We start from the raw sequence: 24,721 nt of genomic DNA, 5'->3' as shown, positions 1-24,721 counted from the left end.
CACACACACACACACACACACACACAGTGTGCTCTGGTGGCATGTTGAACATGATAAAGACATACCTTAAAAAGCAACTTAACCCCCTGTTTTAGCTTGAACATGCAACCTTCACAAACTCAAAACATGCATTTAAACCCTCTGACTGCTGACACTCCCATGTTCATCTCTCCCGCTGTCTTTTAGCCATTTTAAAACCTAGATATTACAAGAATTTATAGAACAATGTCCATACTGGCCAGTAACTGGTCCAGGGACTGGGGATGAAAATTAATTGTTTAGCTATGTCTCTGTGTAATGCATCAGATTTCAAGCATGAAGTCAGTGTTTCATAACGCATGGTCCCTGTTCAATAAACTTGAAATAATAATGGCTTGTGTTTTAGTAGCGCAATCCTAAGTGTCTTTCTTAATGGCAGTGACAGTGACTTCAGACCCCCCCCCCCAAGTCTCCAGTGATGCCCTTTGAGCTGCTAGCTGAACATTAGCATAGTGAGGCTATAGACATAGAGGCAGAGGAGAGTGACAGAATGGGGGATGTGAATAAGGTATATATTTGCCATAAATGCTGCTACTTTACTTCTTGTAATAACTACTATCTTACAGAAGTAGAGGCAGTATTTCTACTACTACTGCTGCTAATCTCAGTAGCATGCTCTCAATCTTTCATGCTTCACACTGTCCACACAGCTGAGAGCTGATTGCTGCATTTATATGTCAGGGGGTGAGGTGTGTGTGTGTGTGAACATGAGGAGGACAGATTTACTGGATCTTCTCTGGAAAAGGGAAAATATGAGGATTAATAGATGAAGTGACTGTACATTTAATATGCTAACTCAAAAAAGTGTAATTAGTACAAACACACAAGAGCACCACAAGGCTGTGTGCTTTTACCTGTTTTGTTTTCTCTATACACAAATGAAATCCAGATTAAGAATTCTAACCTGCCAGTTGTATAAATATACTGATGACATGGTGGTTGTTGGTCTTATGCAGATGGGGGACACAGCTGAACAGTCAACATATCTTAAAGGTATTGAAGAGCTTACTAAGTGGTGTGAGTTCAGTGTCCTCTATGTTAACAAAAGGAAGACTAAGGAGCTAGCGATCATGAGCCACCACAGTGCCTGTCCTTTTTTTCCTCCTGTTTTGATTAACAATAAGCCTGTTGAGACGGTTGAGGAGTTTAAATACTGTAAGTTTTACAGCCAACAGAGAGTATATTTTTAATAAAGCAATGCAGCGTCTGTACCTGATCCAGAAATAGGACTCATGTGTGGACTCACATAAATAAGAATACTTTAGAGAGTGTTCGAAATCTAATTGAATTTATATAGGCCTACATAATTTAATATATTTAGCCTACATGGTCTGGACAAAAACAGATTGTGCAGAATCACAAATATAGCTTTTAAGATTATTGGGAAAGAGCAGAAACAATTGAGACGTATATATAAAACACAGGCTAACAAAAAGCTAGACAAATTGCATCAGATCCTGTACACCACTTATTTAATGAATTTATGAAATTGCCCTCTGTAAGGCGCTTTAGAGCAGCTTCAGCGGCTAAGAACATTTACAAAAACATTTACGTCTTTCATACAAAATGCAATAACTTCTCTCAATTCATAAATATGTCCCTACACTGGAATCATATCCGTTACTGTTTGTACTGTGTATGTTGTGTTGCTTGTATAGTGATTTTTAATGATGCGTTTTTTTAACCAGCCAGAAAAATTTCCACACTTGGACAATAAAGATCCTTTAATAATTTACTCTTTAAACATACACTGGTTCCAGCTTCTCAAACGTGATGATTTGCTGATTGTCTCAGTTTCATAAAATATTATCTTGCTGTTGTGGACTGTCGGTTGGACAAAACAAGCAATTCAAAGACTTAATCTTGAGCTCTAGATCTACACCCCCCCGCCCCCATTTCTAGTTAATGTTGCCTTTCTCTTACACACAAAAAGACACACTCCCCCACACCCTCTACAAGTGTAACCTTCTCCTGTCCTGCGATGCGGTGCTCCCACAATCCGTTTTGAAATTCAAATTTCTCTGTACAATTTCCCTTTTAAATTCGCTTCACAGTTAGCAGAAATTAATTAGCTAACCTGCATGCTAGACTGGCGATACATAATACATCTCTACTCAAAGAGGCCGACCCATAGGCATACATGCTCGATTGAGAAAGCTCTTGTGTCAGTGTGTGTGGGCATGCATTATAAGAAATGTACATCACTGCAGGGTGAGGCTTCAAATCACAGAGGTGGCGCTTCTCCTTGACTGTTCTGTAATTGATGGAAGATGAGAAAATTCATCTCAATTCATTGTGAAAGCAAGTGAACATATGCATACTTGTGCTCACCTACGAGTGTGTATGTGTATGGTCTCTGGTGTGCATGCTTGTGTGTGTTCAACACCCTGCTGTCCTTGACAGCTTGAGTTCTTCCTTGATTTTGTGCGTTGTAAATCAAGATCATACATCACATTTGTCTGATGACAAAAGCAGCTTTGGACATTTCTGCCAACAAGCACAACTGCAGAGTTGAGAGAACAAAGACTAAATCTCCCTTTTGACTTTGTTCTTCCTCTGCCGTCTTCCCTTCCCTCTGTCACTTGTCTCTTGCCGTCTGTCTTATTTCACTCTCAGATGTCCCATGTCTTCCTTTTTTTCAACTTATGAGCAAGACATTGGTCTGTCTTTTTCTCCTTCTCTCTGTCTCTCTCTATCGCTCTCTCACTTTTTCCCTCTGAGGAGATTAACACAATCTCTCCTCCGTGTGAAAAAACAAACACAGATAATCCTGGGCGCGCTGCTGGCGTGTGACCGAGGATTAGCCAGCCGTTTTAAGTGAGAGCATATGGAAATAATAACGACAAACTGACACATGCGCGAGCTAGCTTGTCCCCTAGGTAAGAGGAATAAAAGGCGCACAAATAGCAGGCTTACACAGCTCACAGCACCCCGAAAACATACCTCAAAAGGGAACCTCCTGAATTGGGATGCTGCTGGATTCGTATTAATGATGTTGTGACATGCTTTGTGTTGCATCTAGTGATCCGACTTTGTTATATGCATGCTATTAAATACAGTATAAATGATTAATGAGGTGTTATGAAATCACAGCATTATCCTAGTTTGTTTTAAAGTGTATATGGCTGCATCAGTGGTTATAAATGCTCTCCCAATCAAAACACCCTGAGCCTTTATTAAATCATCACATGTCTGATTTGCATGTTAAGTATGTGCGTTCCTCAGCTCAACGTGATGACAAGACTTTTTGTGTCTTTTCCTTTTCTTCTAATTGCTCTTCATTGTGTGGCAGTTGATTAGACTTTGATTAGTTTATTGATTTCAAGGAAACCTCAACCATCAGCTAGGGCTTCCATAAATGTTATCCTCTGGCCATTAGGGGGCACTGCTGCAGAGCAATGTCAAGGAGCTACTGAGACTGTTATGCTAATTCTTCAATTACCTGCTACTTACACTGTGGCCTTGTTCATATGCTGTATCAAAAATCTATTAGCAGCAATATGTACATTCATTAATAGCAATATGTAATAAGTAAATAACTGCAGCGGAGCGGAGCTGACCAGTCAGGGGTAAAAAAGAGAACAGAGAAGAATAGAATAAAAGAAAAAAATAAAACAAAAGAGAAACTAGAGAGAGCAAGTGATTAGATCGTTAGTATGTGGCTGATTTTGTGTACATGTACCAGCCTGGACATGTGTGTCTTCATATGTGTGTGCGTAAATTTGAACAATGCAGACCTGGGCTGAGTCAGAGCCACAGACAAACAACACACACTGTCTGACATGGCCTCCAGACACAAACCAGAGCGAGGACAAAGCGAGGGAGCAAGCGAGAGATGGAGTGGGGAGGCTCTGTGTGTGTGTACATGCATGTTTGCATTTACTTGCATTATAGCTTGTGTGTCTCCCTGCTCTAAATATTTGGACGTGTGTGGAGATCAGTCAGAGAGAGAGTAACGAAAAGGAGTGAGACAGAGCTGATGATGAGAGGAGGGGGTGGAGGGGGTAGAGGAAGGAAGAATGGGAGAAGGAGAGAAATCTTTTTATTGCTGGGGGTCTCTGTGGGACTGACAGTAAATAAGCAGTGATAAGCAGCAGGCGGCTTCAGCCGGCACCCTGACTTGCAGGCTGTTAATGACCCAGCTTCACTAGTATGTCCCTGCCTTACCCTCGCCTTTCCATGGCTCTACCGTATTCTCTTCCTCCCTCTGCTCATAGGCACGTCTTTCTCATCTTCTTCTGTCTGCCTTCCTCTCCCTCTCCTCCATTTTGTAATCACATTTTCTCTCCCAGTTCCTTCCACCATCTACTGACTCTATTTCTTCCTAATCTGCTGTTAACCCTGGCCCCCCTCCTCCACCCCCCATCTACCACCCACCTCCCATCTGACACATCATGCTGAGGTAAAGACGAGCACAGCGCAGCATCCTTCTCCGTCCTTAAATGAGCATTCGCGCCTCTTTGCAGCTCTTTTCCCTCATTCCTCACAGTTTAAACACAGGGAGCTGCAAGGTCAAGTGTGTTATATTGATGTGTGCCTCAGTATATATATCGCTCTGTGGTTTATTGGCGCTTGTGTAGGTGTGCATCCCCGCTCTGTGAATCTGTGCCTGTGTGTGTGTGAGTGAGGGAATGTGCATCTTAGGTCAACGGTTAAAGAGATTCAGCCCACAGCAGCGAGATGACCAGCAAGGTCAAGGCCAACTCTGTGGCAACATAAATTGTTCCGCTCGGAAATCCTTCCTTCTCCGGGGGCACACAAATCATCCTGTTCCCGTTAAATTTCTTCACAGTTTGAAACCCTTCTGACTCCGGAAAATGTACACTGGGCAGTGTGCGTTATTATTAACACACCCTAAACATATGCATTTAAAAAAGTATGGAAGCTTCATTTTTTTTGTTTGTTTAACGAAGTGGAAACTGAGGGGGAGCTTAGCGCTAATTTTACGCTTTGTTTGTTTTAATTCTATTAGTTGTCGCCTATCTTACATGTTTTTCATTAGTTGTGCGTGGATACCCTGAAAGGCTAAATCCCTTTTAACCTATTCAAGTCAAATCTTATTTATTCATGTGAAGAGTTTACTGTAGCACACCCACCTTTATATTGAGAGATGGCTAGCAGCATAAAATGAACCCACACCTAACCTGTGAGTCTTCCGTTTAAATATTTCACCCATAGCAGCAATCCTGGTCTAATCTATGTCTGTGCCTCCCTTGGTGCCTTAGTAGAGGGATTAAAGCAACACAAAACAGCACGAAGGAGGCCATGTTGAATCACTAATTGTACATTTTGTTTGTGTCTTTGAGATTTCTGTGGCGGAATCCAATGGGGTGAATATTGTGGGCGGGAGGTGTTTGCTGTATTTGTTTACATGTCATTTTCCCACCCGTTTTGCCAGTGGCCCAGCACGTGCTGAATTCATCGATTCTCCTTTCATACACAGCAGGTTGCTCTTTTTTTCCCCCTCTTCCCTCTCTGCTCTCACTTTTTAATTCCGTCTTGTTGTTGCCACGCTGCCTATGTCCCTATCTCTAGCATTTTTTTTCCCATTTTATTTTATTATATATTTTTTCATTTTTGTCTTTCTGGATGGGTATTTCTACCTCCCTGTGCTTTTCAGTCTCTAGCTGTGCTAATTTCTCTAAGACTGTCACTGATTTTTTCAGCTCTTGCTGTCTCTGCATCTCTCTCCCTTCCTCTTTGCATATCTTTCTCTGGTTCCTTCATACTCTTACTCTCTTGTTATACTGCACTTTCTGCTGTCACTGCCTCTCAGGACCTCATTTTAACACTCCTCGCTCAGTGCTCCTCTTTCGTTCTTCATCCCTACTCTTTCACCTCATTCCTGGGTCCTCGGCTTCGACTTCTTTCTTCTTGCATCTCTTACCGTATCCATTCCTCTCCCTGCCTCTCTGCTACTCTTCAAAGGAGTTCATTCCGGACTTGGAAATCCTGCTCTACACAGCACCTCCAGGTGCGGATTGTTTTTAACGAATCCTTCAAACCCAAGGCTGAGAACTGACACAGCGATAAATTTACACACACTCTCTGAGTGCACATACAGTACACCAGTGTGTATGGCTACATGACTTCAAGAACATACAAACAAATACTTGTGCACTCAGGTGCTCAACAGCAAAAACACACAAAACTCACAAGGGCTTAACTAATATGGGATTTTAAATACAATTTTCTTCAAGTTCAACTTCTCAAAATTATCTTAAAAATCTGCCAAATTTTGAAGATATATTTTTTATTATATAGCACTGAGATACAGTGTTCTAGGATGTATGTGTATGAAACAGCATGTCTGACTCCATCTATCCAATAAAAAGTTGAAAAAAACAAAATTTGGTGCTGAAACAATTAGTAGGTTCATTAATACGTGCTGGATTATTGACTTTTAAAGCCTGCTAAGGTTAAAAATGTGTTTTGCTTATTGTGACTTCACTTGAATGAGCTTTATTGTGCAGAATGATGCACAAGTGTGACTCTAGAAGGCTGTTTTCACATTCAACTGCTGAACATTTGTCTGTGGTCTCCTTACAGTATATCTCAGTTTAACACTTGTGGGTTATGTGACATCACAATTAGCTTAGAAGCCAATCGTGGTTTCAAATGCAACTTACACAGATGGGATGTGGTAGCCTGAAACCTCAAGTGCACATCCAGTGAGAATGGACTTTTTGTGAAGTAGTTTTCTTGTGTCCAACAGTTACACTTTTGAAATGAACCATATTTGCATATTTGAATTCTGGATGATGGACGAGTAGTAATGTAATATCATTTTGAATGAATAACTCAATAAAGAATTTTTATTGCGGTAATTAAACTTTTTTATATCACATCAGAATTATTCTTTAAGAGTAAAGTAAATTCATATGACTTACAACTGGAGGAAATTTTTAATAATCACCTAATCATTTAAGTCATTTATCAAGTATAAATGGCAAAAATGTGATGGTTTCAATCTTTGTTGGCTGGACAAAACAAAGAATAGGAAGAAACCATCTTGGGCTTTGGGACATTGTAATGGGCATTTTTAATTATCTCTGATTTTACAGATAAAATTATTAATTGATTAATTGGAAAAATCATATACAATGAAATGCAGCTCTCATAAAATTTTAAACAAAATAACATTTCCAAAAACAAAGCCCTTTTATTCCTCTTATTACAAACCTCCATCATATCAGCTGGCGACAATATGGCTGCTATTTAATATTTAAACGATATGGGGTAAAGATTTTATACTTTTCAGTCAATAAATCCCATGAAAGCAGCAAAACCAACAATGCGTTAGTCTGTCTCATAATACGTTATGTCTTCACTGCTTGTTGCTCAAGCCTATTTGTCCATTACTGAAGATGTAAATCTGAAAAATGGCACAAAAACCTATCCATTTGCTCTAAAAGAAAGCTAAATAATTTCCTAGCCTGTGCGTGCTCATGGTAATTAAGGAACACCCAGTGCAACGGCTCATTGTTGTGTGTTTTAAGAGCTCTGTGGCACAGAGGAATAATGTGTCAGGCTTTGGAAACAAGTTTGATTGATCCTACTAACAATACTTGTTAGTAGGATCAATTTATTGTTGATTTTGTTCTTTGTATGTAATTTGTTGACATTAAAAGCATATAGAAGCCTTATTCTTTAATAACTGCAAATTGATCAGCCTCATCATACATGTCCTTGATACTTCAGCATACACACGTGTGCACACACATTCTACTCTTGAATCTGCATGCATGTATCAGGCTGTCTAGTGCTTATTACACAGGATACACAATCAGCATATAAGCACACACTCTCATGACAGGCATCCCATAGATCCCATAGAGAGGTGGCTGACAGCATTAATGGAGACACAAGTGTACTTTTATTGAAGTCTCTGAAGCATGTCTGTAGGGCTCATTTGAAATGAAAGCGTCATATCTCAGACATGCTTCCCACACAGTGCCCTCCTCCTTATTAAGTCTATATTACATGTGAGCACTGAGGCCCCCGTCCTTCTCCCGGCACAGACATGTATGTACTTTAACAAGCCATAGTGGTAATGAACTGGTGTCAGCACTTTCACTGTGCACACACATCTTCATAAGAATGTGATTATTGGAGATGACAGGCAGCTTAGGGAATGGCCGTTTGAAATTGAAATCATCTAGCATTACACTAAAGGGAACTATTAGCCATCTGAACTCAGGAAGTAAAGGCAGAGCGTCATTGGTCCTTCTGTACATGCAAATGTTCTGCACAGAAAGACCTTTGCTGAAAGGCAGCAGTCAAAACTGGTCAAAACATTTTTGCTGCAAATTACACTCAGCCGCTGCAAACATTGCATTTGGATGCGTCATACGGTGATTGAGTTTCATACGGCTGTTTCTTTATGTTTGCTGTAAATAGATGGAAATGGTAATAAAAAGGAGGCTGGTTCACAGTGACTCAAGCAGTAAATTCATTTGTCAGAAACCCATCAAAACTCTCTCACCTGATGGGAGTCAAATATGGAGAAAAGGTGAAATGAATATAGATCACATGTTTTACAATCCTCACTGAAAAGGCTGCTGAGAGATGAATAATTTCAAATCTTATGGGCTTATACAGTGCTTCTGTGTATTTCCAGGTAATTCCAGGTTAATGGGCTTAGGCAACATGTTTTTAGCTATGCTCATAGACAAAACAAAACTCCTCTCTCAAAAACCTGCCCACGTTACCTGTGTGATCACCTCTCCTCCCCCTCATCATCTGTTCTTTTTTTACTTTCCTCTCCTGTCCTGTCCTTTTCCCTTTTCCCTTTACAAACCAACGCCTTTCTGTACATGTTCCAATAGTGCTACCTCATCTAGCTGCCTTCTTTCTCATTATACATACACGGTTTCATACTCATACTCATACTCAGTTTCATTCCTTCCTACCACCTGTCCACCCCTCTGTCATTTTTCCCTTACCTTGTTGAGTGTGATGACCGCCTCTTGGTTCACTCCGGTGATGTTGAACGTGTCCCCGGTCTCCCCCTCCAGGATGGTATATTCCAGCTTGGCGTTCTCGCCGAGGTCTGCATCAGTTGCAGAGATACGCCCTATCTCAGCCCCCGGGATGGCCAACTCGGAAACGGAGAAGGACCACATACCTGAGAGAGACACATGACGGCACATGTTAGGGAAGCGCTGTTTGTTTTTATGCGCTGATAAACTTCATTTGCCAGTTAATTTTGTCTGTTCTCCACCTGTGCTGAGCCAATATTTACAATATTTCATTCAGATAAGGCAGCATTTAATTTAACCGGTCTGAGAGGATGAAGGCAAAAGATAAAAGAAGAGAAAGCAGAGTCTGCGTTTGAGCGCTCGACATTGAGATTGTTATTAAAAGCAAGGTAAAATATAGCTGGGAAACCTGCTGGAAAAAAAAACAGTTAAATCAAAAGAAGCTAGGATTAAAAAACTGAAGGAACAGAGGAGATAAAGAAAAAGCAAAGATTACGGGGGACAAAAAGCTACTCTGTCTCCCACAAAACATTTGAACTTGATGACATACGCTAACTACTCGTCACGAACATCCACTTTTTTGTCTCTGAGTCGTCCATTCCTTCCTCCTGGTAATAAGTATTAATTATGATAACAAGCTCTTTCATGTGTGCTGCCATCATGTTTGGGCCCATTAAAGCAGCTCATCAGCAGAGTCTTTCTGCTGGCTTTGCCATTTATATTATAGGGACACACAGTACATTTCTCTTATGATTCACTCGATGCACCTATCTGATGAAAATACCAGACACAACGTGAACTCTCATTACTGCATTGAAAGCACAGATGCGCATGCACGCATAAATTCAAATATCCACCTATACCACTTTATTTCATCCTAACACATACACACAGTCACACTGGCTACACTGACAAGAATAAGTATGGTAGGAAAGCAAGAAATTGAGCGAGGGGAAAAGGTAAGATATCACTATTTGGCTCGCACACACAGAACAGACAGGCTCATTCAAACAGAGCTGTTATCTGCTCAGCTAAAGCTAAGGGAATCAGATAGACCTGTAAATGTGAGAACAACATCGCACAAACACATTGGGTTGACAGAATAAAAGATAGCCAGCACTTCAACAAGACAGTATCTGGGCCACTACACAGTCAGACGAATTCTGTAAATCTGACGACATCACAGCGAGACGAGATGTGAGGTTATTTCACTTTGTGGATCAGGATTACAGTTCAGACATCAACCAAAGTTATCACTCAGGGTGTCTGACTGTTGTCTTTTTAAGTCTCTTGATGTCAAATCTGTAATGTAGGCTAAATAATAACTTCTAAAAGCGTTTCTTACATGTTTCTTCTGTCCTCCAACCAAAAGACTAAGTGAGTTATTTGTCAGTGCCAGTGACCATTACAAAGATTACATTACATTTATTCATTTAGCTGACGCTTTTATCAAAAGGGACAATTGCTATATATGTCAGAAGTCACATACCTCTGGAGCAACTAGGGGTTAAGTGTCTTGCTCAGGGACACTTTGGTGGATGTGTCACAGTGGGGAATTGAACCCAGGTCTCCCTCACCAAAGGCATGCGTCTTATCAACTGCACCCCCTTCACCCCTATACCCCTACACATTACAAAGACATTTTCAGCTTTTTCTGATCTGACACCTGTATGGGTATGTTTTTGTGAAGTTGGTGAAGCAATTAAAACATAAGCTATAGCAAATGTTTTAGAAATACTGAGAAGTGTCCCCCAATCACACAACAAACCCCCAGACACACACTCAAAAATCATTCTATATTATATTTATGAAATTAATTACACTTTCTGCAAATTGTGTAAATGCTGTTTCAAAGATATCTCTACACTAAATCTCTGGTGGACAAATAGTGAATTCTTTCTTTCTTTATTTTTTATATTGAGCCTAAATGTCTTGGAATCAGCAAAACAAATACATATCATACGTTTTACTTGGAGAATGCAAACTCCCCCTAAGTTGCTATAATTCCCAAAAGAAAATGCGGAGCCCAGGACTTCAGTATTCATTGTGGTAGCTACGGCCCTGATTAAAGCTACTTTGTCCAGGTCAGAGAATAATCATTGTTATAGTTGGTAACAAAACCAACCTTGACTGAAGAAACGGAGTGCAAGTCAGATGGCTTGCACACAACCTTTTCCCTGAATGAGGCTGCGTTTTTTAAGCTGTCTGACAGATACCACATAAAGGGTTGACTTTTACTCACATTTTACTGTGACTGAAAGTTTACGCTTCTGGTCTATTTTCTTCTATTTTAAAAGTGCAACTTCAGCAAGTGTGGGCTCTAAGTGCTGCCAAAACACTGGTGACCTACTCTCAGCACTATGCCTGAACACATCCACTGGAGACCCTGACAAAGGCTGCTGCTCTTCTAGCATAGTGCTGTCAACCACCTGTGTGGACACGTTGTAAGAAGTTTTGCAGCTATACGACAACATCAATCTATGTGCGTGGCTGAAAGTTTTCACAAGTCTGGAAAACATAAAAATTGGGCTTTTGGAGTTTTAGACTATAAGACCAATGCCGCCGTGTTTCTGGTGAGGACCGACTTAATTTCCCCGGTAGTTTTACACAAGCTTTCTTCATCATCATTTGGGGGAAATAAAGTAGAGTTTACAAAAGCCTTTGAGTATTAAAAAGTGTGCTCCCTATAATGATGCATACTATGACAAGTCTGGAGAAAAAATTTTATTTTAGCAAAGTAAAGGAAATCACAATTTAAAACAACTGGTTCTTATTCCTGGTATCCTTGATTAAGTTGCTACTTGTCTGGAAGTCACTTCCAGTAATTGACCCTATTGTCCGTACAGAACATAAACACCACTACAAATTCACACTGAAACAAAGTGTCACCCTTGCAATAAGGACGTCCATCTGTAAGATAAGATATTTAGTGGTGTTTCATACCACCACACCAAATTACTTCTTGATCACGATGAAACCACAGTGAAAGAAATAGTTTTAAACTTTTCAATAAGCTGCTTTTTATAATAAAGTTGTTTCCCAGCTAGGATCTCCACATTTAACTGATCGGCTTGTATAAATTGCTGTTTTATTGTCTGAGGTGAAATATTCTATACAAATCAAATGTATTATTAGTTTATTAGTGTTCTCCTTCTGTAATTGTAATCAGAAAAAAGAAATCATTTCAATTGGTATGTAACCCTAACACTGTAATATTAAAATGTCACTAGTTAAATAAAGTTGTTTCCCAGCTAGGATCTCCACGTTTAACTGATCGGCTTGCATAAATTGCGAATCAGAATTGTTGTTTTTGTAATATTTATTCATGATCTGATATTTAGAGTTTGTAATCAGAAAAAAGAAATCATTTCAATTGGTATGTAACCCTAACACTGTAATATTAAAATGTCACTAGTTAAATAAAGTTGTTTCCCAGCTAGGATCTCCACGTTTAACTGATCGGCTTGTATAAATTGCTGTTTTATTGTCTGAGGTGAAAAATTCTATACAAATCAAATGTATTATTAGTTTATTAGTGTTCTCCTTCTCTGACTGCTGCTGTAATGGCTGTGAGGTTTTTGCCAGCCTATTCTCAATGGAGATTACATTACAGCACAAATGACACAAATTCACCACTGACATCCAAATGGGATTTGTTTTCCAGAGTTAAATATGCTTAAGTGGTTAGCTGTTAGCTAGCGCCACAGCGTTTCCTCTGCGCACATTATAAGCAGTCAGTGGGACAGCAGCATTAAGTTCACTGCTTGCCTTATGGCTCTAAAGGGCCATCAATTGGCTCCATTGCCATATGCTGCTCTCCAGGCTGCTTCTCTTTATACTTAACTTCATTTACATCCAGGTGAACAACTTCTTCCTCCTCCTCCTCTTCCTCCTCCTCCTCTCCCTTTTCAATAATTTTCTCAAGGTGTTATACAGATGCTCTCATGTGTCACTGCTTTAAGTGTAATGTACAGGATGTAATGGCTGGTTTTAATGCACTTCAATAACTTACTGACTAATAGGTACTTTCTGAAAAGTGATATAAAGGTTACTTCAAAGTACTATAGCCCATAAGCACTGCCTCCATCAGACAGTTAGACATAAAATTAACTCCAACAGTTATTCATAAAGAGGAATGTTTTACTAATTATTCATCACTCTTTACGTCCCATAATTTATGCTATTATGTCATTATTGCTCGCTGCCAACACTTTTTTATGCTTCATCATTTTTTGTTTCTCTGTCAAACACCAAAACTGTCAATTTACCTATATTCTTTTATTTTAAAAATGGAATAGGCTGACTCCAGTTTCTGATAGTGATCCCAAACAACAAATGGTATTCTTTAGCTTGATAAACCAACTGAAGTAAAAGTCATTTCAAGCCCACAAATTCTAATGTAACTCATGTCTCACGCGTACATTTACATACTGCCAATTTGCAACAGAAAATATGTTTTGAGAGAAATGTAATGCTGCCTGGACAGTATTTTACCATCAAAATGTGAAAACATTGTTGATCAACCAAGTTGCAAAATGTTTATGGTGAAGATATATGCTAAATGGTTATTAACAAAGTATTATTTATTATTTTTATTTGTTTTCCTATGATATCCACTCTTGCAATATAATATCCTCTCACATATATCTTATGGTTTTGTTTAGGCACTCAAAGCACTTAAGGTTAAGGTTACAAAAAGATCTTAGTCTTAGTTTGATATTTAAAAATTCAATAGTGCTTTTGTTTTGCGAAGCCTAAACGCACAGAAGACTCCCGTCTCCAGTGTCACAGTGCTGCACAACTAACTTGTTGTACATGATTGTAGAAAAAAAGTGGGAACATTATCCAGACAGCAATTATGTTTCCCCCCAAAACACAATTGGCAAGACAAATTACTAGTATATAAATGTAATTTCTAGGAAACATTGTTGTTTCATAAATTCCTTATGTAATCTCGATTCACATAAGAAAGGAGAAAATTACTATGTAGGAAGAGAGTCAGAATTGTTGTTTTTGTAATATTTATTCATGATCTGATATTTAGAGTTTGTAATCAGAAAAAAGAAATCATTTCAATTGGTATGTAACCCTAACACTGTAATATTAAAATGTCACTAGTTATAAAAGCAAGTGGACATACTTTTTTTAAGAGGTCACTTTATGCTCATTTTCAGGTTCAAAATCCTATTTAGGGGTCATACCAGGTTTACATGGATTCATTTTCAAAAAACACCATATTTTTTTCCATACTGCACATTGCTGCAGCTCCTCTTTTGACCCTCTGTTGAAGGCTTCGTTTTAGCTGTGGAGTGATACATCTTGCCTCTACATGATCTTTGTTGTGAGTTGCACACGTGCAGTACCTAGTTAAGGACTACTAGCCAATCAGAAGCAGAGAAGGGCAGGTCGGGAGAAGCCGGTAAACACAGCTTCGGTTCAGCTGTACATGTTGCCCTTACCAGCCAGTAGTTGCATTACTTAGCAACATGGACTGGAGCAAGAGTTTCAGAGTGGTGAGTTATTAATTTGTAACAAACGTATCTTTCATCCATAAAGTTTTAACTGAGCTCTGTCTCTACATCACAGTAACAACTTTATGTTTATTGACTACCTGGAGGGTTGCTAGTATTTGGAGGGGAGAGGAAAGGTGAGGTGTGTGCTGCAGCTCAGTGTTTTTCCACCGGTGTTTTTGTAGGCGTGTCAGACTAGCCGCTTGGCGAGCATTCGATGCACATTTTGCCTTCATCCATGTGTCATCACAGGGATGAAAGGGAAGCAACTGGACTACAAAGGAGCTGTTTTCAGGCAGTTCAGAGCAGAGTTTTCTGTGGGAGATGGCAACTCCCTTTGGGGTGGACTTTGGGCTTTTTCACTTTGCAAACCTATTACATGCACAAAACGATATATAACATAATAAAGGAGAGGGAAAAAGCCAAAAAGCATAATATTACCTCTTTAAATAAAAGGGTATTAATGCTACGTCATATAATGATATTTTAGATAATAGTGTTCTTCTAACTCTGTGGCAACAGTTTGTGTTTGGCCTTTTCTTGTTTCAACATGGCACAAAGCCAGGTCCATTAAGAAATTGACCATCTAGGTTTGATGTAGAAGAACCTGACAGGTCTGCACTTGCCGGCACACCTGAGTCCTGACCTCATCCCCATACAACACCTATGGGATGAATTAAAACACCGGCTTTGAGCCAGGCCCTATCAGAAACATCAGTGCCTGACCTCACTAATGCTCTTGTGGCTGGATGGCAAAATCCGGGATCAAAAATCACTATAATATTTGGCTGTCCAAATACTTCTTTTAATTCCGTGTACTACCTGCTAAAAGAAAATATAACTGTGCCCAAACATGTTATCATCTAAAGCTAATTCATATTACATGATACAACATAGGAAAGTGAAACATAGCAATCTTTTAAGGAAATATATTCTGCCACTGACAGACTATGCCATCGCCCACGTGGCCCTGCAGGGTCTGCCAACTGAAAAGGACAGCATGTGCCAGTGAATCAACACTAAATGCCAGTTTACGTTGTGTGACTACCATGCCTACCATCTGGGACTGACACAGCACCAGAAGGCTGAGACTAAGACAACTCGAACATAAACAGGGATGTTGCTAATGAGACAGCATATTAGGAAAGTTATTTACAAGTCAGAGACTGCGGTTTCTATTGATCTTTTCTATTGTACAGTGAAAGCAGGGCAACGCACGCCTACGCCGATGCAACATTCCCTGTCATAGGCTCTCTCTCACACACACACACACAGTGGCAGAGTGAAGCGCACTCACACACACTTGTCACACCCAAGGAGCGCTCACAAGGAGACTGACAAAGGGGGTGTGATGCAGGCAAAGTAGGCTAGACCTAGTCATTATCAGCTTTCTGCTCACACGGGAGAGCAGCTTGCAACACAAGTCATACATCATTTCCACCTTTGATGGACTGGGGGGGAAATAAAAAAAGGGGGGATGTAGCAGAGAGTGTGGGGGTGGGCGGTAGGGGATAGTGAAAAGGTGAGTGGCAGGGAGAGATTCCCAGCTCATTCTGCACATAAATAACCTCAAAAAGCATCACAGGCCCCTGATAAAATTACACATAAGGTGAAAATAGAGAGTGGATGAGATCTGTCCTCTGCCTTTGTTCGCACAGGTAAAGCCATTAGAACGGGCTATGAGGAAACAGCATGGATGCACTGGTTCAATGCTTCATGTCTCACTAATACGGGTGCTCCTCACTGAGCTAGGTATAATTGTGCCACAGAGAGAAGATCGAAAGCCCTCCTGTGCTGTATTTGGGCTCTGCCGCACAGACAAAAGGACTCCCTCCACACATCTCTTTCTCACCTTGTCTGGGGCTCACTTAGGGACATAGCAATTGGTCGGGGACTGCCAGTTTGTGCAGGTGATTGGATGGATAGTACCATGCTGGCAAGGGGATTAGTTGGAAATGAAGTGAAATGACAGGTGGTGAGGCTGTAGTTTAATACAGGTTTAAAAGTGCAGAAAAAGAGCTGAAATTGACAAACTGCTGGAGGGACGGGGATGGGGACTGGGAATGATCTGAAAGACGAGGGGGCGACCGTAAAAGGACAGATAAATGTGAAATTAAAGATGCAACATGAGAGGGACAGAGAGGGTGAGAAGAAAGGAAGGCAGAGGGTGAAAAACCAGCGGGGAACCACTTTTTAAAGAAGTGTGGACTGGGTCCTGTGCTGTAAAAGCACTCGGAGAGGAGAAGAGAGGAAAGGGGAGAAGAGGGGGTTGAGCGGGAATGAAAAAATAAAAGTATGTGACTCTGCCACATCTTATCTGAAGCAGAGGCAGAGTGTTTCTTGTGATGGCGGCGGTGGTGGTGGTGGTGGAAAGCATCGAGTTAGGGGAGTCATTAAAAAATTGTCTAGCTGGCTGAAGCGCACGCACTGGTTTTGAAAATAGCCTGAATAAAATCTGCATCCGTTTAGGGGGAGTCCATCACACAGGCACTCATACTCAAGAGGGCTTATGGGAAAAGGCCAGAGACAGAAGGGAAGATCAAGGCGGAGAAGAGTGTGATTTAGGCATCATCACAAGCATTAGAGACAGAGAGAGGGGGTGATAGCTGAGGCAGGGAAGAAGAGATGAATAGAGCAGCATTCGCTGTCAGGGCAGAATTTTTTATTCTTCCCACACCACTACAGGGTTAAATTAGACTGCAGTGAGAGCGAACGTGAAAGTGACGCCCTCTATCTCCGTGCTAATGGGGTTAATAATGAAACAGTGTACATTTTTTCGTATACAAGCTCCGGGGCAAGCGATATAAAATACTGCATGTTGCTGTTTAACTTGCCTTGTGCGGAGAGCTAGGCCATTAGCCATTACTGGGCTCTGTTCTAATGCCATATGAAGTAGGTGGAAAGGCAGGGTAATGCCTGAGTGTGTGTGTGTGTGTGTGTGTGTGTGTGTGTGTGTGTCCATTAGTCCATTAGTATGTGAATGCCTGTACTTGTATGCTGGCGTGGGCGCACCCAGGTGCCTAAGTGCAATAAGGTCCTAAACAATGTCGAGTCCGCCGCCCAGCGTCAATCCTGAACCAATGATGTTTCTTTTCAGGGCAGGATGAATTAAAGCAGAAATGTAGATACTTCACACATTATATTTAATTAAAATTCAAATCCAGCGGCAAGATTCTGAAGAGAAGGCATGCACCAGCTCCCCATGATATCAAGTGGCTAAAAGGCTTTACATGAACTGACTCTGGAGCACACTGACAAAATGATAAAAAGACTGAAAAGAAATGAATGAAAGTGGTAGGCTGGATGGATGGCTGGATGGCTGGCTGGCTGGCAGAATGACTGACTGATATGACGAAGAGAAAGGAAAGTACAGTTTGGAACTGGCTAAAACCACTTAGACTCGCCACTGACATTCGCCTCCACCTGCAAGATATTGTGAGAGAAGAGAGAAACAGAAATGTACAGCGGGAGCTCAAGGGGAGGGAAAAAATTTGAGAAATATGACGTGGGGCTGAGACCGAATGAAGGAGAACTGTGTGTGAGAAGGAAAAAAAGAGAGAGGGAGAGAGAGATGTGACTGAGAGCAATGTTTCCAGCAGTGATTTTACTGTCTATTGAAGCAGAAAGCACTGAACTTTAGATGAAATATTAATACAGAGCAAGGAAACAGAGGGATAGAGAAGAAAAAGGATAAAAAAGCACGCTGGTATTAGCCACCTCCATTTTAATTAGTTTCTCTTTTCATTTCATTTCCTCCATCTCTTATTTGGGCTCTGAAGATGTAAAACTTAATTAGAGAATAACAATTATTGGAAATTATTGCCTATTACCTAATTGTTTAGGTTATCACCGCAATCATTATTACTCTTTGCAACTACAACCGAGCATTAGAGCCACATGAAATTAGTCAAACCATTTCAGTAATCAAAACACTCGATTTCTCCCCAGAATGTGCTGGTGCAGAGAAAGCAAATCCAGAGGTCGGGTTTAATTAACACAAGGTGTTGTCCCAGCCTTAAGGCAGGCTGCATACTGGATATGGATTTGCTAAGATGAGAAATGCTTCCTCTTGAGACAAAAAGCATCAATTTGTGACAGTTTTCTAGAGAAGGAGAAGCTGGAGGAGAAGAACCAAAAAGAACCTAATAAGACCCAAACTGAATATTTTTGCTGGCTTGTTCATGCAAAGTGATTTATACTGATTGAATACATTATGCAATGCCTGTGGGTTTGGGTAACACAATCAGGGCTCTTATTTATCAAAAGTCTCAGAATCACTTCTAGGAATTTCCCTGAAAGTTACGCTAGGACTTAAAACACTCTGACCTCACTGTTAAACGACACTCACACAGTAGAAATTATGCTAACTTGTTGTAGTTTTCCTGACAGTTGTGTTTATGACATGTTAAAAAGTTGAAAAATTCAAAATGCTGGAAATAGCAACATTTTTATGTGTAGGTAAATAATCTAGGTAACTACAGTAATTTATAGCTCCATCTCCATGACCTATACCTGCTTGTCCGTTGCAGGGTCGCTTGGGGCTGGAGCTATTCCCAGCTTACACTGGGTAAGAGGCAGGGTACACAGGACAGGTTCCCAATCTGTCAAAGGGCTGACACATAAAGACAGACAACTATTCACATTCATACCTACAGGCAGCATGGAGTCACAAAAAATCTAATCCACAGTGAATACTTCCTCACAGTTCTTAATTTTGTGCGTGTTCTGAAAAGAGATCCTGCTTTCCTACACAGACCTGGCTCTGTGAATATAACACAAAGAAAGTGGCAGTAGCGCCTGAGCACAGGAGCAGTGGGAGCGAGAAAGTTCTATACACGGTATATTCGAACATGCTGGATTCATTGCTGGACTCTAGGCACAGTCCAGAAGGAGAGTTCGCTGGTAAACAGCCAAAGAGGAAAAGGTCTGAAGAGTACATACATACATATATAAATACATATTTAAATATTGATTACAATACTGCAAAAAACTTGCCACCATATTGAGGCTAACTTGCCCTTGGCCAGCAGACACTGTGGATTCTGCCATATTTCAGCAGAGGTACAAGTAGTATTGTTTGCTTTGGCAATGTGTATCAAAGAATTTGGGGGGCGGAGCTTCTGGGGAAGCACTGAAGGGAGGGATATATTTGTTTGGCAGTTGAGTCCAAACATCAATAATCTTTCTGGAGAATCACTTACTATTTCTTTAATATTCCTCCTCCCACCGAATGTGCCTGAATGTCTCCTGGCAGCGGTTCAAGGACACTTATGCAGCTCTCCTTAAGATCAGCAGAGATAGAAGTCATTTCCTACACTGAGAAAGTTGATGAAATGCTTCCACTCAAAGTATGAAAAAAGCGCCACTCTGAGAAGTTTTGGCCAATTAGTTCCTACTCTGAGACACTTGATAAATACGGTCCCATATCCATGATGTATCAGAGAAGACAGAGAGAAGAGAAGAGTAGAGAAGATCATCTGTAAAGTACAGTAAAAATTTATGACTGTAGAAGCATGATTGAGATGACATCAATCTGATCTTAATGAAATAGTAACTGCAATGCATTAGAGTTACAGTGATAGGTCTTCAGCTAATTTAAATAGAAGTGGAAGATAATTGGTTGTTGCACCACCCAGGAGAGTTAAGTCAAACTGGTGTTTTTATTGCAATTATTATCATTTTATACATCTTAAAATAACTGCTGATAATGGTGGCAGATGTTGATGACACCATGAGTATAGATTTACAGATTGTGAGTTGAATAAATATGTCATTTGCATTAATATAGATAAATATTTTTTAATCTTATGTTTGAAGTTTGAAGCTAGCCTTCCCCTCTATGCCATTTAGCGTATTTTATGCAAAGCAGTGTATTCTGCATTCATGCGCTGTAGCAAAATGAGCCTGGTGAGAATTGAACCCATAATTGCAAGTGCAGCGGTTACAATGTGCTAAACCACACGGGAGCACCACGGGTGCAGTTCTGGAAAAACAATGACAGTGCAGGTGCACAGCTTTGACAATGTTAGTGGAGAGAAAAACACTACTTACAGAAAAAATATAGACAGACATTTTTATTTGATGCCACAGTGCGAATGTTTCCTCTCCCCCTTCAATTCGGTACAACAATGAATAGTTTGGAGCTGTGATAACAGTTTGTTTACTTCTCCGAGCAACTATATGAGGTTATGTTCCGGACGGACCTTTAATCTCTACACTTGTTTTGTCACTCTTCCTTCCTCTTGCTGTTCTCATTCCAAAACATAAAAGGTTTTCGTTTACATCAAACAACAAACCACTCCTACTTATTTCTAACCTATTTAAAACAACTGGAAGCCTTGGTGGGTCCATCTTGGCATCATGTCTGTCTCTCTGCATCCCTCAAACTTTGATTTTATACCCGTTTGGCTAACAGAATGATCATCTGTTTACCCAATATTTGGAGGTATATTTATGATTTATAAGAATGCCGTAAAATTTCGGAGCAGCAGTCAGTTTGGCCTTGCCAGCCTTTATGTTTAAGGGATGAGAGTGCAGGGCTGAAGCGATTCATTTTGCACCCCTGAGGGAGAGTAGTTTACCCACCGCCGTTTTTCTGACAGAGACCGTATAGTAGATGGAGCTACTAAGCATATCTTGGGGAAGATGACGTGCTGGCCCATTTCCAGCTGTGTTTTGAGGAGCCCAGTGACAACAGAGTCAAAAGTGCGGAGAGGGCAGGAGAGGATGGCAAAGACCTGAGGGAGCGTGTTCAGTTGGCTGCTCAGGGATCTTCAGAGGGTTAGGTGGGGATTGTACATGTTCAGCCGAGTGGACATCAGTGTAGTTCCTCAATGGCAGGGGATAAGGGATTTTAAGAGACTTTCAAAGAGTGTTCTTCCCTGTCCAACTTCCTTCCAAGAATGCATTTTGATGGGCTCAAGTTTAAAACAGGACTCGTGTATACCAACAAGAGAGGCAGGCTAACTGAAAGGAGAAAAAACACACACACACACACTGATTTGAGACAGCTAGCAATGGCCCGCCACACCCCGTTGAGGATGTGCCGCTCACAGTCCAGCGACTCCATTCATCAAGCTAGACAGAGAGAAAGAGAGCGCAGGAGAGGAAAGGAAGAAAGGAGAAGTAAACAGAGGTTGAGTGTTGAAAGTAGCGTTGCAAGACAACAGCAGGATTGAGTGCTCGAGGACGACAGCAGGTAAAGGTAGCTAAGCACAAAACAGACAGAAAGTGAGGAAGGAGTGATGGAAGGAAGGAGAGAAAGGTTTAGACGCTGCCGGGAAGGTTCCCATTAACATGGAAATCACTTCCTCTTCTCCGGCTCTCCATGGCTCACTGATGGCTCGGCAAAAAGAGAATGGCTTTAGCTCCTATTATTCTGCGTGAGGGGGCACACTGCCAGGTCAGATGAAAAAGTAATGCAAAAAATAAAAAATTGTCATGGCAGTCTCTTTGCGCCCTGCCTTTCCTGTGTTCGGTATGAGGAAAAGGACCCGGGCATTGCCGGAAAAAGTGTGATGGATTCACCTAATTTTCAAAGAAGCCCAGGCTTATATACCAGGAAAAGAAAAAAAAAAAACAGGGACACAAATGGCCCCGTTTGAGGGGTTTAATGAAGTTTTAAATTTCCGTTTTTCCTCTGTGATGGCAGGGAAAGTTGTGAGAACGGAAATTCTCTGGGTGAGGAGAATTTAAGACCCTCTTGGGTTTCCATAAGGCCGGATTGCCTGCATGTAGGTCTATTGGAAACCTTGTGTTGTATGGGGCGATTACTGCACGATGAATCGCTCCTCACAGGCCCTTTTGGCTGCACGGGATTGTGGATGAAAAGCTCATCAGGGGAAGTGCTGCCTGCGGATTCCTCACAGGAGCGGGCAATTTGATGTGGCTCTAATGTCAGTGTAAAGCCTCATTTGTTTGTTCATGTATATGTGCAGAAGAACAACTGAGCGAGAGAGGGAAGAGAACAAAAAGCCACTACCCACGAGGCTGCCTGACCCTGCTACTTCAATACTCGTGCACACACACACACACACACACACACACACACAATACAGTTAGTGGGCTGCAGCAGCATTCATACCCACGCAGGATAAAAGCCTGGAGGAATCTATCCAAGCAGAGCTCTGTACTGTGACACCATTGACTCCAGGGTAAAGGCACTGCAATGGCAGGCCTAATTGTGCAGTGTGATATGAGGGAGTCATTTCAGGAAAGGCTTTTCATGCCTCAGCGCAATCTCCCACCCGAGCTAGCTGCATATACACATTTTGCATATGTACTGTATGTGAGACTGTACATGTAAGTGTGTGCATGTGAATTGTGGATGTCTTAAAGTGTACAGAAACAGCCACAGTTGTCAATAATAAATCCACCTAGCACGTAACTTGTTCCTTTCATGCTCAATATACATGTACAAAAATATGCCTGCATAAATAAACAGAAAGCGACACATCTGTCTGCATCACGGCCTCTAAACACAACACCAAAAACCTGCTTCATTCCATTTCCCAGCATCCCTTCAGCTCTGTGTGAGATGATGTGATTTTCAGCTAGCCTGATTATCACTGTCACCATAAAGCCATTAGCTTTACTCCCCTCCTTTCTTTCCATTTCTCCCCCATCTCTATCCCTTCATCCTGTCGTCTCCCTCCTCCCTCCTTCACGCTTTGGTGAACTTGCCCCCAGGACTCGCTTTCATGCATTCTAAAGAGTGCCGGCTTCACGTCTTTATCGTGCCTGTCCAAACAATGGGAGACGTCAGCGAGTGGGTGGCGATCATTGGCCAGGGCGACACGACGTGGGCGACCGCTTTGGACCGGATTGGCGTCCCTTAACTCTGATGAGCCCATTACTAGTCCGAAAATGCACATTAGTCATGGCATTTAACTAAATTCATTATCGATGCCCTATTGAAGAGGACACAAGCTATTTTCGATATGCATTAGATTTTACTGAATGTGATGCGACTGCAAAATAGGATATAACAGCAAGTGATGTAGGCTGATGCCAGCACCGGTGGTTGCTCAGTCGATGTAGTCAATTGTATTCCACTCGAAGATTTTCTGTGTTGTGCCATTGTTATATGGAAAGAATGTAGAAAACACAAAAAAGCCAACTTACAGTACTTCCCTCATGTTCTATTAACATTATTTAAACATGAATATTGTATAACCCACTATTCATAATTTAAGAACAGTAAGAACAGTATTTGAAGAAACTTCGATGGCCAATATTAACCTCAGGAATGAAAATGATTTCTTGGCAGTGAACACAAATGTTCATTAACAATGGCTACAGTAGTTTGTGGTGAGATTTGTGAAAGTGGATGTTTGACAAGTGGGATTTCTCAGCGCAGACACTGTCTGCCACGCTGACTAAAAATGATTGTGTGCTGAGGGTGTTGGAATAGGAACAGATGGGAGAGAGTGTGATAAGGGACACGAGGGTACCGGGTGTGTGAAGAGCACACACTGAGAGAGTGGGAGTCAGGAATGTGTGTGTGTGTGTGTGTGTGTGTGTGTGTTGGAGGTGAGAATGTATGTGTGTCTCTGGGCCTGACAGGAGATGACAAAGTCTGTTACCTCTCTGTCATCCCTGTCTCCTCATCTCTGACTGATCATGCAAGTGTGCATGAATGTGTGTGTGTGCGTGTATGCGTGTGAGCCAAGTGTGTGTGTATCAGAGACAGACAGCAAAAAGGTAGATTCCAACGGATGCAGAAGAAGCCCGTGCCACGGATCAAGAAAACACACAAGGTTAAGTCATTATGCCAATCGTTGAGTACTATTTTAGCTTACCCACTCATCTCTCTTTGTTGCCTGTACTCCTCTTCACCTTTTTTCAACTCATTCTTACTAAAGGACATAATACCATGATTATCCCTCCTGACTTCCTTCATTTCATACACTCCCCCGCTCCCTTTCTTGTACGTTTGTCTCCCGCGCCTCTCTGTGGTTTCCTCTATGCTCTCGGAGTCTCTTCTCACCCACTCCTTCTTTGCTACATCCCCTTTGTCTCACTCTTCTGACAACTTTATCGCACCTTTCTCAGCGACACCATCTTTCAATTTTTCTCTTTCAGGGAAAAAGTACACTCTAGCACAAAACAGGCACACACATACACACACAGGAACATGCACACAACTCTTCTTTCTCTCTTTCCGTATCCTCCCATTCACACTCTCTCTGT

General features: G+C 41.2%; 1 protein-coding gene across 2 annotated transcripts in view; it reads right to left on the bottom strand.

Annotated features, from left to right (window-relative positions):
- LOC119902511 overlaps window positions 1–24,721 on the bottom strand; it is a 151,252-nt gene that overhangs the window by 25,045 nt on the left and 101,486 nt on the right. For both annotated transcript variants that reach the window (XM_038718741.1, XM_038718743.1), the window contains exon 6: window positions 8,985–9,166. In XM_038718741.1, the coding sequence (XP_038574669.1) occupies window positions 8,985–9,166 (182 nt within the window). The remainder of the gene's footprint in view (window positions 1–8,984; window positions 9,167–24,721) is intronic.

Source organism: Micropterus salmoides, unplaced genomic scaffold, assembly GCF_014851395.1.
Source record: "Micropterus salmoides isolate LMB-PRFRI ecotype aquatic unplaced genomic scaffold, ASM1485139v1 Ms_hic_scaffold_14, whole genome shotgun sequence".
Classification (NCBI taxonomy): domain Eukaryota; kingdom Metazoa; phylum Chordata; class Actinopteri; order Centrarchiformes; family Centrarchidae; genus Micropterus; species Micropterus salmoides.
The sequence above is the reverse complement of the archived record's forward strand: the minus strand, read 5'-3'. Positions and strand labels throughout refer to the sequence as shown.